The sequence below is a fragment of the Sander vitreus genome, chromosome 15 (assembly GCF_031162955.1).
Source record: "Sander vitreus isolate 19-12246 chromosome 15, sanVit1, whole genome shotgun sequence".
In the NCBI taxonomy this organism is placed as follows: domain Eukaryota; kingdom Metazoa; phylum Chordata; class Actinopteri; order Perciformes; family Percidae; genus Sander; species Sander vitreus.
Window position 1 is genome coordinate 11,711,462 of NC_135869.1, and position 17,772 is coordinate 11,729,233.

At 39.7% G+C, this 17,772-nt stretch overlaps 1 protein-coding gene across 2 annotated transcripts in view; it reads left to right on the top strand.

Annotated features, from left to right (window-relative positions):
- The window catches only part of asic2 (acid-sensing (proton-gated) ion channel 2), a 410,215-nt gene that overhangs the window by 269,023 nt on the left and 123,420 nt on the right, over positions 1–17,772 (top strand). The window contains exon 1 of one of the 2 annotated variants that reach the window (XM_078270168.1): positions 4,073–4,765. The exons of the other annotated variant lie outside the window; for it this stretch is intronic. Within the exon in view, the coding sequence (XP_078126294.1) occupies positions 4,073–4,765 (693 nt within the window). Of the gene's footprint in view, positions 1–4,072; positions 4,766–17,772 lie in introns of those variants that run through there. 2 annotated transcript variants of the gene reach the window in all.

The following is a 17,772-nucleotide window of genomic DNA, read 5'->3' on the forward strand; positions in this document are numbered from 1 at the left end:
ACATCCGACCATACAATGACAAGCAACGTGCTCAAGATCAAAATGATGTCAAACCCACACACTTGGTTGATCTTGCAGCAAATTAGATATTTTGTCTTGTTGTGTACAAAGCTGTCTTATAATAATTTGGTTAGCCTCTACAATGCATGGCAAAAATGATCTAATGTTATAATGATTCAGAGCTGCCACACATTGCAGACAAAATATCAAGAAATAGCTATATTCTGTTTTGATTTCTTTTTCCTGCTTAATTGTTCCTCGGGGGGGGGTTAAAACACTAAACATTAAAAAAGGAAAATAAAATAAAAACTGCCCTTCTTCAGTACCCAGGGAGAAAATGCTCTTCACTGTAATTAGCAGAAGAACACTGATGAATGCTGACAAGTAAACCTTTGAATCTTATTAAACAATGCATTAAAACATTGAGTGAATTAGAGCACTTAAGACGAGTTGGCTCAGAGGCCTGTTTACTTGTATTGATGAAGCCTATTTAACTTGACTGCGTTGGACAGCGATGGTTCGTTGGCAGACTAAGTATGAACTAAAACGTCACCATTAAATCAGTGGAAAATGGTACAAAAAGTGGGTTTGAATAAGAAACAAGGTAAGTGATAACCTGCACAGACTGCTTAGGAGTTGATGTATGCTGTTTGATGTGTTTACACAAAGGACATGTTGGAAGACTGAAATACTGCTCTAATCCAATTTGCATGGAAGATAAAATATGAGCAATTGTAACAATAAACTTATTCGTAATGGTTATTTTTCTTTGCCTACTTTTCCTTGTAATGTAATCTTCCTGTTTCCCTACGTTTGTTTAATTTAAAGGTACTTTTAATTATTATTTTATGTGGTGCATTTGGCTGATTTCTGTACATCTTTCTCTTGGAAAAATAGTAAATCCCTGAAAGTTAGAACAAGATAGTATCACAGTAGAGGTTTGGTCTTTCTGTTTTTATTTTGCTCTCACATGAGTAAAAATGGATCCATAATATGAATTTGTGTGCACAATTTAAGAAAACTAAATTGTTAAAGCTAGAGTGCAGAATCTTCAGTTCTTCCAGTGTAGTTGCTTATTCTGGCTCTCTGATTGGTTACACGCAGGGGTTAAAGTGGGCCGGAACAGCGTTCCTTTGATTAACTGGTCAATTGATCTAATTGGCAGTTTCATACATCAGTGTTTCACTGATGTAGTGTTTAAAATAACACCAAATATCCATTCCAGTGTTTCCTCTATTCACTCTCAGCAGCGCGGCGCCGTGACTCCATGCACAAGGCAACTGTCTGTGGTGAGTTTGAGATGTCAAAAATTGAAGCCAAGTTTTCTTTTTTAACATTAACACAGAATAAGCAGAAACATTGATATGGATCCCTTAAATATAATTGTGACCAACATTATTTATTATCTGGGACATTTTTTATCTCTCCCTGGTGGGTAAACTATGTAATGGCAACACTGTTGCTAATAATGGCCTCACTAATTTATTGATCGAGCTATAGTCAAAGATGACTAAATTCCAAAGTAGATCAACGTATCTACGTAATATAAAAAATAAGGTTTCTTTCTAATTTGTTATTCCTATCAGGAGAGACTTAATTTAGAATGAACAATCATTTTATTACAAGTACATGATAACAAAAAAGAGTCTTTGTCAGTTGGCTGAAGATCTGGATGATGGAATGTGGAGCAGGACTGGGTGCTGATATGATGAAGACTAGAGGTGTAGCCGTGGAGGAGGGTCGCATCAGATCATACTGAAATGAAAACCGACAGCAGCAGAGAGGAGAAGGGATTTTAAAGTTCGATATGATTGGCTAGGAGAGAGTGGCAAAATCTGGTTGGACTACGTAGAGTAAACGCCCACAGAATAGAAGCTGCGGAGAGAGAGGCAGATACGGGGAAGAATGAATGAGTGGAAAGGGGATCTTCCTGATCGCTAAGCTTCATTTACCCAACATTTGCATACGTGCAGTGCTAATGTAGTTTTTTTGAGTGCCCTTTCTGATCAACGAAAATGAAATTGAACAGAAACGCAAACTACAACGAAGTGTATTGCAATTTTGTCAACTTGTCAAAATAAATCCTAATCTCGCAATAGACAAGAACAACAACTGTAACCATGGTAACTGTACACATAAATGGCAACAAGCCTCAAAATACGCAGAAGACAAGTGGCACCTAGAAGAAAATTAAGAATTTCATTGACAAAAACAAAAATGTTTTGAGGTTTTGTTGACTAATACCCACACACGAAAAACTAGCAAGAAAAACTATTCAAAGGACAAAGACTATAAATATATACTTTCCTACAAAAACAAAAGAAGGAACCTTTATTCACATACACTGTGTTACCAAACAAATTTCAAACTTCCATTACAGTAAAAGGCAATAAAAATTAGCTGGAACTAGTGGAGAGCTCATGTGGAGCTGTTCTCCTCTGCTGCACACAAACCCTTACATTCATGCACACAGCAATATCTCATTGCACGGTAGCTGTGTGGCTCAGCAGCAGCAGCAGCAGACAAACAGAGGGGGGCGAAGGACAGCGCCAGTTAGCACAGAGAGAGACAGGCACTCTCATCAGTGACGGGCTCACCGGCTGCGTGGACAGAGCTGTGGCGCAGGAGGAGGAGGAGAGGTGCAACGGGAGGACAAGCTGCCTGATAACCAGAGCGAAGAAGAGGAGCAAACCGCGAGAGAGGGAGGAGAGATCACTGAGGGGATACAAGTCATTCGGAGCAGGGAGAGGAAGCAAGCTGGATGAAGCTGACAAGGACACAGAGGCAGAAAAGTGCACAGAGAAGCCTTCGCTGACAGCGGAGAGAAGTGAGGGAGTGCGTGCACAAAGTGGAAAAGAAGAAGAAGAGGAGGAGAAGAGGGAGCCTGACAGGAGGTCGACCTTACGGGGCTGGACACGAGAGTGAAGCGGAGGAGGAGGGGGAGCGTGAGGGCAGTTGATGGATTTGATGTGGGGAGAGTATTTTTAGAAGGAGGAGCGGAGACATGAGAGGAATATTGAGATTCTCTGATTCTTTGAGTTGGGGAGAAAAAACTAGGAAGGAAGAAAAAGAGAGAGTATAGGGAGACAGAGAAAAGGGGGAGAGATGTTGAGATCAGAGTGTGACAGAACATATTATCTCTGGTCTGGTTTCCCGCAGGAAACCGCTGTGAGCATGTGTCCGTGAATGCGCATGAGTGCCTCCTTCTCCATGTGAAAGTGTGTTGTAGCATGTTTCTCACTGTGGCGCTGAGAAGCAGGTCGCTACAAGATGAAGCTACCCCGTGGTTACCCGCAGGACCTAATGACACTGGTTAAAGCCAAGTGGGGTGAGAGACAAGAAACAGACCAGTAACATCACAAGGAAGTCTAGGCATCAAAAGTGAGACCGCAAAGTGGGACAGAAATGAGCATGGGAGACTTTTGTGAATTCAATTAAAGCTCCCGAAACGCCTCTGCAAGCCAGCGAAGCCTAAAAACACACACACGCGTGACTCAAAAGAAGAGAAACCACAGCGCTGGAACAAGGCAAGCTCTCCTCTAACAGACTGCATCACACCAACCGATTCCCTCCGCTGTCGTCTCATTATTTTAATTACCTTCTCTTCTTTCATTTGTGTTTTTGTCCTCTCTGCTTAGCCCTTGGTGTTTTGTATTCTATCCTCCTCTCTCCCTCTCTCTTCCCCTCCCTCTTCCTCTTGCCTTCACTCTCTCTGTCTCATCCTCTCTTGTTCACTGTCACACTAACTGCGGTGGGCACTGGAGTCACTCGTGTATAAGACACCTTGCTTGGAGCACATTTGCCTAGCTGTTTTTGAGTTGGATGATTGGAGCACTCTCAGATCGAAAGACCAGGATAGATGACCAACAAGTAGCTGATGCTGAGTTAATCAGAGCTCCACCAGGAGAGGAAGGACAACTTCAAAACACACTGAATTCCTTGTGGGTACTTGTGGGTACTACGTCTGAATATAGTATATTTAAAATTAAGACCATTTAAAAGTGGACCATTAGTATTCATTCAAACAGATATCCCGGTGTGGATTACAGTAGTGGATTTATCCTAGAGCTACATGTGGGCCCCAGCCCCTGAGGCCTGGCTTGGATATGAAGCCTTTCCTGTGGCTGTAGGAGCGCTGTGGGCAGCTATGGCCCTGGAGGGGCGCTGTCTCCGGCGGGGATCCCCGGCTATAATCAGAAAGGGTCGTCAGCGGCATCCTATGAAGCCAACTCTGGCACGGATCACTTCAACTTTGCTATCAAGGACACGCCTGCACGGCCTGAGGCAGGTTTGCGTCCCTGGTGGCTCTGTGGGCCGCAGAGCCTTCTGGCTACTGGCCCTCTGCACCTCCCTGGGGCTGCTTTTATCCTGGTCCTCCAACCGCCTACTGCACTGGCTTTCCTTCCCCACACACACACGAGTCCACACAGAGTGGGCCAGAGAACTGGCCTTCCCCACAGTCACTATCTGCAACAACAACCCTATCCGCCTCTATAAGCTTACCAAGAGCGACCTGTATTTCGCCGGCCACTGGCTAGGCCTGCTGCTGGCTAACCGGACAGTGAGGCCCATGGTTCTGGACTTGCTTCAAGAAGACCGTCGTGCCTGGTTCAGGAAGCTGTCAGACTTCAGGCTCTTTCTGCCACCCAGAAACTTTGAGGGAACCAACCTGGAGTTTATGGACCGACTGAGCCACCAACTGGATGACATGCTCCTCTCGTGCAAATACAGAGGAGAGCCGTGCGGCGCTCACAACTTCTCTTCTGTAAGTCCAATTTTCTGTTTTCTGGAAGCTTAATGCCAACTCTGTAGAAACATCCCTCTTGTACTTTTATCTCCTTACATGTTGTCATTACTGTCAATTATCCCAGATTAAACATAAGCCACAGTGTAAAAGTTGCAAATGCATTATCATTTAGTAACAGTAGCCCTGGTAATGTAATAATATGGATGAACTGGGTTATGTATGACTTTGCGGCTAGGCATAGCTACAAACTCTCCATATCAAAAATGTTCTTTTGCAGAACTGTGCAGCCCCCCAAAGGCCCTAACTGCCTCATATCTATCTTATTTTCTGTGTGGGTTTGGGGATTTGTGTGCCCACTCTTCCTTGTACACTCCCTTGGCTCGACTGAACCATGGCAGATGTTTTCTCTGCGGTAATGCAGTAGCTCAAACTGTCTTTGAAACTTTTCTTTTTTATCATTTCATTTGTGTTCTTTTTTATCTTTGTACTGTGGCCTCGAGTCGGTGACTGACTGAAGCAGAAATGAGACATGGCAGATAAACCTGTGTGTATTGTGGTTGGTGTGTCACTTGTTAAAAGTTCTGTGTGGTAGTAAGTGTGTGGCTTGTTAAAAGTGTATTGTGCTGATGTGGAGTTTTCTCTTTTCATACTTAATAATTATCAAGATGTTCATCAAACCCTGGTTTTTATACTATTTATAGCCACAACCTCTTCAGCAATTGCCATTAATTGTATTTCCAATGTTAGTCGTTCTCTTTATTGTTAGTGACAGATTCCACCTTTCTCGTAATTGATTCAAATTGCTAACCCACGCACAGTAGATTATGATAACAATGCATTCATATAATGGGTGTGATGAGGAAAACAGTGCTGTCCTTGTTTGCAGTCAAGTATTTAAAGGTGAACTCTTCCAGTTTTAGACATCAAAGTCTGTTTACAGGTGTGGCAAGCACTTGCTGAAAAAGTTGTTGACTCTATTTTGGCTCCAAAAGGAGCTGCGCAATGTCTGATCAATTGCCTAAAGTGACTTCATTTGGCAGCTTGGTGGAGAGTAAAGAGACTGCAAGTTTGAAAAAAAATAATTCTGGGGCTGTGGCGTTAGAAAGAGCCTAATCCGCTCCTCATTTCTGCTTGTGTGCAATTTGCACATTTTTGCGTCTGATTGTAATTGCTTCCATATGTCAAAGTATATATTTTGCCTTGGTGCGAATTACACAGTGGGTAGAACAACAGCAGAGAGAAAAAGAAATATTAGACCACGAGCGACAGGTTCAGACCGAGGAGGTGCATAGAGATTCCTCAAAACTTCTCTCAAGTTATTTAAATGTGACAGAGCGATTTAATATCCCAGTCTGTCAGTGCTGTTTAGATGTGTCAAAAGTATTCACATTCATTACTCAGGTAGATGTATAGATACTAGGGTTTAAATAGACTTCTGTAGAAGTTGAAGTATCAACTCAAACTTTTTACTCAAGTAAACGTGTAAAAGTACTGGTTTCAAAACTACTTAAAGTATAAAAGTAAAAGTAATGTAAGGGAAAAAAAATAATATATAATATCAATATGCTTTTTCAAATTAGACGGCGAGTTTTGGAAACAATTAGCTCGTGGTACTTGGGTGCGCAGAGCTTGCAGCACATTCAAAAGTATTAGCACTGATCTTTGTAAATTGAAACTGTTTTTGCAACGAGGCTCAATTGCATAGAAAGGGGCCAATTGTGCTGCAAATGTATGCACATAACCTCATTTAAATATGTGCAAATAGCACAGGAGTACCAAGACTTTTTCAGCATGGCAGTTTGGCATGTTTGTCACTCTTTGTGGATGATTTGAGAGTTACACTGTTTCTTTTTGTCTTATTTGTGCAGGTTTAGTGGGCTTGTGCAGGTTTTGGTGAATTTGCCGCTCTGACTTTAATAATGTCGGACTGGAAGGGTCTTAAATGGTGATGTGTATAACATAATCCAAAGAAAATCCCATTTTAATGATACACAGTTGTATTCATAAATTCATAATGGAAAAAGATAGTTTCCTGTGTCGTCTACTATCCTCATTTTGCCTGTTGTCATGTTCACTTCATGTCGTGGAATTGCACATAACAGAATCATTTACCATTTTAAGCAACACATTTACCCTTTTGAATGTCCAGCATATAAGGCAGTGAATTTCCCAACATTGAAAATCCAAACTCATGATTGCCATATTAGGGCTTCATGATTACAATAGGTGCTCAACCAGCATAAAAGTGCTCCCTTCTTTTCACTGAAATGTAGTATATAAAATCACATCTTCAGTTTTTTTTTTTATTAGTCTTTTACAGTCTCATGGTGTATTTGTGCGTACATGATTTGATAAAACTGGTAATTTTATTAGTTTTTCCAGCTCTGGTGGGTGATGCTGCCTTTTTGTCCTCTATGTTCTGTGTGTTTTACCCTCTGTCAAAAACAGGACATGGTGCATCAGCCCACTGCCATACAAATGAAGTGCTTAATCAGAATGTTGCCCTTAAGCCAGTATCCATTAACAATGTTTTAAAGCAACCACAATAATGTTAGTGCAGGGAGACATGTTCCTTCTTTGTTGAATTTCGATGTAAGTGCAACGCTGGAAAGGTTGTAAATGTTAGTTGATGTGCCTGCTTTATTACCTCAATGTTCACAGGTCAGACTTTATGTCAAGGTAATGCATTCTCGGAGTGTGAATTCACTATTACAATGAGTTCTACCATTGTGGAACTTGCGATGTGAAATGAATTGAACATGTGAGCCGTTAATGTGGATTTAAGTGTAGTGGCAGTTCGCTCAAGCTGAATTATTTTCTGATATTGAATGTGTCTGAAAATTGTGTCAGAATGGACCGAGCTGCTGATAATGGAGGGAACATTGTACTTTCAGAACAGCTACTGTGCACATTTTAGACAACCAATCTGTACACTCACTCTTAAATGTGAGTAAATCCAAAGGGGGTGAGACCACAAAGAACAAGATAGCTGCGGCAGCCCTGATACAAACACAATGACACTGTGCAGTCTCCATTATTATGATTCCAAACTCACTGAGACCAGTAAGGATATGTATAAAAATATAGGCTACTAATTTAAAGTGTTTTACTGTAGTAGTAATATTTTGGTAGTTTCATGTACAGTGTGTTGGATATAAATGTCAGCTTTACTTTGCAGAGCACAGCCACATAGATGCCCCATTCCTGCCTGCCCCCTCATCTTGCTCTATCTCATAGGGGGCCTCATACCGATAACAGGCCCTCTGTGTTTTTTTTTTTTATCTCGTTAGCCTGCTGCTGCAAGTCAGCAAAGACTCCCCAAGGCCTATTCATTATCACTGCATTTAGAGCACTGCCACGCTAAGACCAGAGAGAATGCAACACCCAGATTAATCAGGGGATAGGGAACCCATGCACATAGAATTGCAAGTAAATAAACACCAAAATACTTGCTTTGTATGTGTACAAAATCCGTAAACCTGCATGCATGATTGTCTTGGAGTATCGGTGAGAAATCCAGTTTTGATATAGGTTGAATAATTGATTTGAGCTGCTGAGCAGCAGGTGGTGTGGGGGGAGGAGGAGACATGTACAGTTAGTGGTTGGGAGTGAGAGATGATATTTAAAGTGCCCATATTATGAAAAAAACACTTTTTCTGGGATTTAGGGTGTTATTTTGTGTCTCTGGTGCTTCCACATGCATACACACTTTGAAAAAAAACATCCATGCTGTTTTGAGTGAGATACGGGTTTCTGAATGTGTCTTGCCTTCAGTCTCCGGGTGAGCTGTTCAAAATCTGCACGGCTTTCTACGTCACTAGCCGAAACGAGGGGCCTAGGGGGCTAACCGTTAGCATGCTAGCTCGTTCTCATTGGCAAAACACTGCGACACCACAAACAAATTCACCCTAATCTACAAAATAAATTGTATAGAACTGCTTACATGTCCCTGTTCTGCAGGTATTCCATGCAAAGTTGGAAGTGTGCCCTCGTTTAGAAGAAGTCTCCCGGCTAATCCTGCCCTGTACAGGCCGAAGTTGGAGAAACAGCTACCTAGCTCATGTAATCCTTACCTAGCTACTGGGCATGTGCGACTGGCAACAAAGATGTTACAGAAGTTGAGAGGTCTCACTCTGTAGCTAAAACAGAGACCTGACACAGGGTGAAAAGAGGAGCTGCAGCAATGTGCAGTACAACAAAAATATGGTGTTTTTTGAAAATTAAACTATGTAAAACTATTCTGATACAATCTCAAATTACAATTATAAACATGAAAATGAGCATAATATGGCCACTTTAAAAAAAGTCAGGTTGGGAATACAAATGTGTCTCATAATTCTGGCAACCATCAGCAGTATGATTCCATGTGCTGAATGTACTTTATCACAGTGAATGGGAACCATAGTCGAAGGCTATCTAATCAATAAATCTATTAGCTTCATGCTGTAGTTTATGGTGGTTATTCTGCTTCCACATGTCCAATACTGATATACTGTCAGCCACCTCACAGCGAGTCCTAATCTAACAGCAGGGGATAACAGAGCTGGAGTAAGCGCCAAAGGCCAAGCCTTCCAATCATCCACAATAAAATGTAAGTGATACCTTATCAAACCATAGCTAGCTAAGCCTCTCGCCATGGGCCAGATACACATCTCCCTCTCTCACAGCTCCATTGAGGACTAGATAACTCCGCCTGCAATGACAAATTAAACAGTGCTCAGAGTTGGAGAGCAGCACCTAATCCCACATGAGGCAAGGTTTGAAAAAAGGTCTAGAACCTCTTTGCCTGGCCACTGTAATGTATAAACTCTTATCTCCAGAGAAATCTCATAACTGCAGCGTCAAAGTAATGCTGCACTTAAAGTGTTTGGCCGGAGCAGGTTTGCTCATATGTATTTTTGAATTGCGAATTGTTGTGAGCAATACTGCGTGTCAGATTTCCTTCCACTTTCTTTGTGTTTAAACTCCGGTGGATTTATGATTGAGACAAGGTTAACTGCTCCTCAGATCTCTGCATGGTAAATTGAGACAGACTATCAGATAGACTATCAGATAGACTATCTGTCCAATCTGAGTTTTCTCTCACCCGACTATTTTGCACTGCCCATGATGATTGTGATTGTGTTAAAGAAATGCCAATAGACCAGACCACGTTTTTCTCCCATCCCGGAATGCTGTGTGAACTAGCCAAACCCTCCTCTGCTCCTCTGTGGGATGGTCTGGCAAAGCGAGACTAATGCATGTTTAACTAAATTCTTCTGTGCAGACAGGTCTTTATTAATAGTTTTACATTCAACTCATAAAGTTTAATAAATGTAAAGTAAACTCATGTTGCTCACAGGAAAGGGTGCAGATTAAGGGTCAAATTATTTGCTCTAGTGTTAAATTTACACAAACTGTTCTGTTTTACTTGCTCTTAAGCAATTGCTTCGGTTCAGCTTAATTTCCATCATTATTTCTTTATTATTTATTATTATTTTCTCTTTGAATTACTCATATTCCTTGTGTTTTTATATCCTGCTCAGTTCTGTGCATAACACATTTAACAGCATTCTATTGATACTGTGTGTTATCAGGGGTAGGGATGGTGGCTTTAACTGTACTCTTGAGTCATATTTCTCTCTCATTACCTAAAGATTGATGGCCTTTTGACAGAAAGCCCTGCTTTATGAGAGGGTAGCTTTGCAGTTATAAAGGTCCATTGGTTAATCATTGTCACTGTCTGCTCTATAGGATGTGTTTATAGAATATGTTTCAAAACTAAAAAAGGAAAACACGAGTGCATCATTAATTTTTTTTCCCCCTGCATTGTTCGGTCAGCAGACGTACATCTCACGTTTTCATCTCATTGACTTATTTTCTGCTACACCTTCTATTATTATTCTGCAGCTCTAATTATTTGCAGTTTTATTGTCAGCACTTTGGAAGAACTGAAAAATTGGCACAAATCTGGACTCTCACTCTCTTACATATTAAAGGCAATGAGGATCGTGACAGAGGCTTATTTACACAGAGTTCCATAAAGCCGTTCACAAAGCCTGGTCAATCACTGCCGACCGGAAGGGCCTGCTGATTGGGTTTGAAGCACATGCAGGTAATAATGCAGGTCTCCTCTGCTCTGGTTTGCCATTGACCTGTTCAGTAGGATTCCGTAAAGCAATACTATAAACTATTGATCTAGCTTAGAATAAACAAGAGTGGGAGTCAGGTGGAAGCTGCAGCTCCAACCACAACAATCTTATTAACACAGGTGGTCCTGTGCTTACTGTGCTCCGCACCAAATCCAATTTCCCACTTCAGAACAAATGGCTAGGGTGGTTTCATGAGCTCCTGCGTCCAGCTTGTATTAAATACCATAACAGTACTATGTCTTGAAATGAACAGCCAAGGTGCTGGTCATTGATATGCTACAGCCACTGGATGCAGCCAGCATCCAACCCATAGCCCATAGTGAACAGTCAGTTTAATCTCCCAGTGTAATGCAAGACGTGAATGCAGATGAAACGATTATACACGGTTAGTATTCATAAGGTCACGTCAATGCACAAACCACAGGACTTGTAAAAGGTTAGTGTTTGAAATAGAAAGCTAATGGATGCTGCTCTCTTCTATGAATACAATTAGCTGAAGCTGTATCTAATCGTCAGTGCAACCTATGGGACATGCATATGTTATAGCAGGTGAGCTTCACATGCTCTCTGTGTGTGTAATGTTGTGGAGAAAAAAAACATTTGTGTGTTTTTTGCAAGACAAGTGAAACCAGATGAAAAAGACAGTGTATTTGAGAAGCATGTAGATACGGTTTGCTTGACCTGAAGTCTCAACATTCATTGTTTTTTTCCTCGCACCTCCTCTGATCGCGCACAAACACATTCTGTACTGAAGATTTGTATACTACTACACCCACGATTCTAATCTATATTCACTCTCTGGACCTTTGGGCAACATTCACCCACCTACAGTATTGTCTCTGCAGTCTGTGTGTGTGTGTATGTTGGTGAGAGGGGGCAAGTATGATAATGGACACAATATAACAAACTTTAGTACAATACAACAATAAAACATTTTCAAAAAATGACCCTAGAGTTGCTCAAAACCTCTCTGACACAAAGTCAACAAAAAAGATCACTAATGTCATATAATATTTCAGAAATATTTAAGCATGTCAGCTTCTTCCAACTTACTCACCACCTACACTGTAAATTGCATTAATAACGTTAATTAAATCAACTCAACTAAAATGTACTAAAAAGTAACACTTAAATGAGGTAAAAGAAAAAGAACTATAGCTACAAGTTGTGGAAAAAAAACACAACTTTAAATGTAGTTCAGTCAGTAAGTTTTAGGTTAGCAGAACTAAAATTTTAAGGCAGAAAGTCACTTATATTTCAACAACTTAATGTTTTTTTTTACAGAGTAGTTATTAGTCCTGTTTATTTGAGTCTGCTTGATGTGTTCTGTGAAGACTTGAATCCATTTTGATGACATCAAACCATTTTCGTGAAGTTGTGCTTTTGTTAAAACTGAAATGTCAAAATGTTCTTGGGTGGTCGTTAATAGCGCGTATGTGAGAAGCACTGCAGCTTCATATTAACAACCTGTTCGTGTTTGAAGGAAAGTACAGGGGCAGGAAACAGAGCTGGCTGTGTCCACAGGACTTGTCTGGCGGATCAATCACCAGCAGGCAGGGCACTGGCACTAATATGGGCTCCCCACTGTGTGATACTGGCTGTGCTTATGTGTGCCCCTTATCATGTAACAGAGCAGCAATAAGCCCAAAGCTTTAAACACACACACACACACACACACACACACACACACACACACACACACAAACAAACACACATGATACAATTGGAGAACTTCTGGGGTAGAAATAATTGTATTCTATCGACAGTCTTAGTCGTATTAAGAGGCACGTACACAGGATTTAATTTGGCATTGGCAAAACTTATATTCCGTTTTCTAACATGCTGGAAACAAGCCAAGAACATCTTTCCGATTCATAACATCCCTAACACACCCCTAACGCTTTCCAGACTTTTGTTTTCACACTGTATATGAGATTAACAGGGCATTGCAGTCCCCTGCGGTTATTTGAGCTCACATGGCCATATGGGTCTGTGTAACGCTTATCAGTTCAATTTTCTAAACACAAACAGAAAAACAGAAAAATGGGTTCAAATATCCAATTTTTAATTTTTTTCCGCCTTGACAAATAAAAAAATTGGATCTTTAAACTGTTTTTCCAATTTTCTGTTTTTATTCAGAGGATCAGAAATTTTGAAAATTACAAAATTGCGTCCTGGCTCCAATTATTCAATACTGCAATGATATTCTCTCCCTCGTTCCGCCTAGCTATGCCCAGGGGCGCAACTACCCAGTGTCAGAGGGCTATGCAGCAACAATTTTGGTGCCCTCCCCCCAAAGAAACAAAACGAACAACAACAAGTAAATAAATAAGTGTGCCGGACATCATCATGTATAGGGTTTAAATAATAAAGGTTTATTTTAAAGTATATCAGCCACTGTAGGCCTAGCATAATTATAAATAATTATATGGTATATCTATATACATATACATATATAAATGTACTTTATTTTCATTACAATAAATAAATCATCATTGATGGCATTCAAGCATATGCGTTGCGGATGTTTAAATTTGCATTTTGATTTGTTTACTACGTCCCCGCTGTCAGACATAGGCTAATTGTTATATTTCCCACATGTGCCGGGTTTTGATACAGAAATGCATTTTTCATTCGCAATGGCAAGATTAGCCTAATAGCATGTAACAAAACATGTTAAATTATTTTGATTTGGCATTAGAAGTAATCAGACTTCATCTGTAAGCAACACTAACGTTAAAGTGCAAAATGAAACGAATGTGAGGAGGACTCAGAACTTCAACTGGTCATTTAGTTTTGTGTGGTCTAATAGAACTCCTACTTGATGTCATCACTGGTCTCATCTCTACGTGATGCCATCGCCGACCTCATGTCTGTCTAATTCACTCCTTGCCTGTGTTCTTCTCCACTAAGACATATTGTCAGACATTATGTAATATATTTTCTAAATTAGTTTTTCCATATTAATAATATTAAGAAATGAATCTGTTGGTATCAAGTGGCTCCCCCTACACTTCCACCTAATGTTAGACCTACATGTTGCCTTCCCATGTCTTTCCTGATCCACCATCCTCATACCTGAATGAAATGAACTCACTGTTAAATATAGCAGTCTAAATGCAATTCTTATCAGCCTAGTGATGGCATCAGATAAGACAACTAGTATGCAGTAAGGTTGTGCTGCTGTTGAAATTACATTCACATTTTGGATTTTAAAAAGTACAAATATGGAGAGCCACTTAGCATAGACCTTTAAAGAGAGAGATGTGACCCTGTAATTACAGCTTCCATGTCACCCAACAGATGTAACTATAGCCTGTATGTCTGACAGCACAACATGAACAGCTAATGGTAAAACAAAATCTATTAATGATTCCATGGTAAACCAGAGTTATTGCATACGTTATGTTTTCCAGCTTCTTGTCATTTATTGTGCATTCTACCTTATATTTACCAGTTGTTATTTTACAACACTCAGAAACCTAAGGTCATTTTTACAGTTCATTGTCTGTCTGGTTTTATTTTCTAAAAAAGCTTGTAAAACATCAACCCTGTTGTCTACAGTCAGTTAATGAACATCATTTTTTTCAGGAAAAACTGGACTATTAGAATATGTGTGCTGCAGTGAGGTCACTTGAATGTAAAAAAAAAAAAAAAAAAAGGTTGTATGACCTTAAAGACAAATAAATAAATGAAACGGAACATGAATCTCACAGATATGTATCGATATCACACACAGATCAATAAAAGCTAAGCCAATCTCCTATCTAAATCAGTTCCCATATGTCTTGGGAGTCAAACTGTGAAAAAAAATACACATTATATCTTATACAGTTGACAAAATATATACATTTTTTCAAAAAAAGTCCAGATGCTTTTGCCCTCATGACATTCACTTATGCCAATAATCATAATAATAATGTCATATTTATTGAAATCACATACACAGCAATGTTCTAAAACAGTTCTCCTATATATTTGGAGTCAGGCAGTGCAAAAATAAACATAAGGAACATTGTAACTCATGTAAAAGGACAAGCTATGTCATAAACAGAAAATTGGAAAAACAGGTTAAATATCCAAATTTTTAATTTGTCAAGGCGGAACAAAATAAAAAATTTGATATTTGAACCCATTTTTCTGTTTTTCCAAATGTTAGAATAATTAGATTATCAAGAATAGACAGAGACCACTGAAGATTATTATTTATTTATTAAAGTTCATTTTACTTGAGAACCCAACAAGAAGGCCTTCTCCACACTACGGAATAGTACAGACAATGACCTAACGAAAAGCTCTCTACAGCTGCTTTTTATAATAAATGTAATAAATCATGATCACACAGTAGATGTCGGCAATTGTTATCTTGTCAGAGTCAGTGACGTCTCCCCTAACTGGTCTGGGAGGGCATGTATGCCCACAGAAACACACCGTGCTTTAGACAAGGACAAGCAATGGCTCCAGTTATCTTGTTTAGAGTATTCAGTGTAATATCATTCTATGCAAACAGTTTAATAATAACAAGAAGAGAAAGTATGTAAATCACAATTTCTCTAACACCAAATGTCCATATGTGCTTAGAAAATTGAACTGATAAGCGTTACCAGGACCCATATGGCCATTTTACTCTTCATGGTTCCAACCTTTTCCTTGTGTGCTGTGTATAGGTTAAAGTCTACAGGGATAAGCCCAGCTCTGAGGATGTCCAGGTCAAACTGCAGCTCCGCATCAGAAGGCACACGTTCCCAGGCTCTGTGCCAAAATTGCAGCTTCAGCCATGTTATGGATCTTAACCATGATGTTCGAATCTACCCTACCTGCCTCCTCGTTATCAAAATTGGCTCCCTAATATGCATTACTACAGCATCTGATTTGATCAAAGACTTGTGCATCATAATGGTACAGGTGTCAGCCACATCAGCTATATGCAACAAAACGAAACAGCAATTTCTTCTCATATTATTCTTTCTTTTTATCAGATTTCTTGCATGTAATGCTGCCACTATTTCACCCAAGAAATGTGCTTGCTGGCAGAATCGTTATGGTTTCTGGTGCTATCTGTTGAAAACAGATAGTGGTTCCTTTACGCACCACTAGTTTTCTTTTCCAACTTCATATCAGCAAGGAGTCTCAAGGTAAGAGAAGCAAGATTGCAGCCATCACCCAGTATCCCCTTCCAATTACTGCTGCCTTTTGTGCCTTTCAGCAAGCACTTAATCCCAAGCTGCTTCAGTCAAGTTGATCAGGGGTGAGCAGCTTTTGGCTGTTGGACGGCTCTAAGGTGTGCGTGTTTGCAACTTCCTCTAGCCTTTAACAGTTGCTGTAGATCCCACTTCCCCAAGCAAACATGTTTAAATCAGGCTTGAGAGTGAAGGACCACAGCAGAGCCAAATGGAGAAAGACTTAAAATGGCAAGTTAGTGTTTGTTCTCGTTTGAAGCTCACCGGAATGTGCTCTGAAGGAGGAATCAACAAAAGGATACAAACACTGTATTCTCCGCACAGTCTGTTTTAAGGTTGTGCATCTATGATGAAACTAGCTTCCACTGATACTGCTGTAGCACCCATATACTCATACACATACTAATCTAAATTTCCCACAAAGACTTAATTTCTTGTTCTGGCTCAAGGAGCCGCGGTTCATTCCCGGTGACCCTTCCTGACCTATTGGTATGCACGTTGTGTTGAATTGTATGCCATTTATGTCTGACTGGATCCATATTTTATAGCTTTTCCATATTGGGGGGGGCTTGGAGGAGAGGAGGTGGAGATGGTTTTGGAAGTCAAAAGGAAAAAAGGTAAATAAGCAGAAAACAGAGCAGGAAAAGAACACAGCGGCTTGCCAGATTTAACCTGAACAAAATCAAAGAGAGAAACCTTCCGTCAATAATTAAACACACTGAATGTCTCGTTTGTTTGTGCCTCTCCCTCAGACGTGAATACCTTCATGAATAATGGAAACATATGGAGCAATTCACCCTGTCTACTTGACAGCACACACTTTAATACAGCTTTGCCTTCTCAACCATATGCTGTTGTATATATAAATATAGAAACATGTAAATCATTTTCCATTTTATACGTATATCTACAGTGGGTGCCAGATTTAATATTCAGTAGATATCTAAAATATATATATATATATATATATATATATATATATATATATATATATATATATATTAATAAATAAATAAATAAATAATATTGTTTTCTGTCTTTAAATGATATTGTTAACAGTACACTTGTTTTATTATTATTATTATTATTATTATTTGGGCTTAGTCAGTTTTGGTATATGGATATGCAAAACAGCAGAGAAAGAAATAACATTGCCTAAAATTAAGCTACAGACATAAAAATACTTGTTGGTTCTAAGCAAAGGAAGCCAGAAAAATGTTAGGCGTCTTTATCTTTGTTGTTCAGGAATTGGCAATCACAGTTTTTTTTTTACCAATAAATCCAAGTCGTCCCTCCTTTTTGTTTTAAAACACTGCATTAGTTCTAAAGTACTACAAAAACTAAATTCACACACATACCATGAAGGAGGCCAGGGTCACAGTCAGCGGGCCGTGACAAAATCAGGCTTTTGATACACAGGCAGTACTTGTTAGCACAAATAATTCCTTGGTGGCTTTGGTATTTTCATGGGAGTTGTTGACAATAAAAAAAAAGAAAAGATATATTTCTACTTTTGTCGTTTTACGGTAGAGCTTTATTGATGAATGACATCCCATTATTACTCCTTCATGTGACAAGGAAGTTCATTAAACTTCGTGATGGACTTACTTTAAAAACTGGGTATTCGCACAACTACGGCAATGTGAGACCCAGGTCGTAAAAGTTTTCCTAGCAACCTATTCTTACATGTCTGTGAGTGTGTACATGCACATAA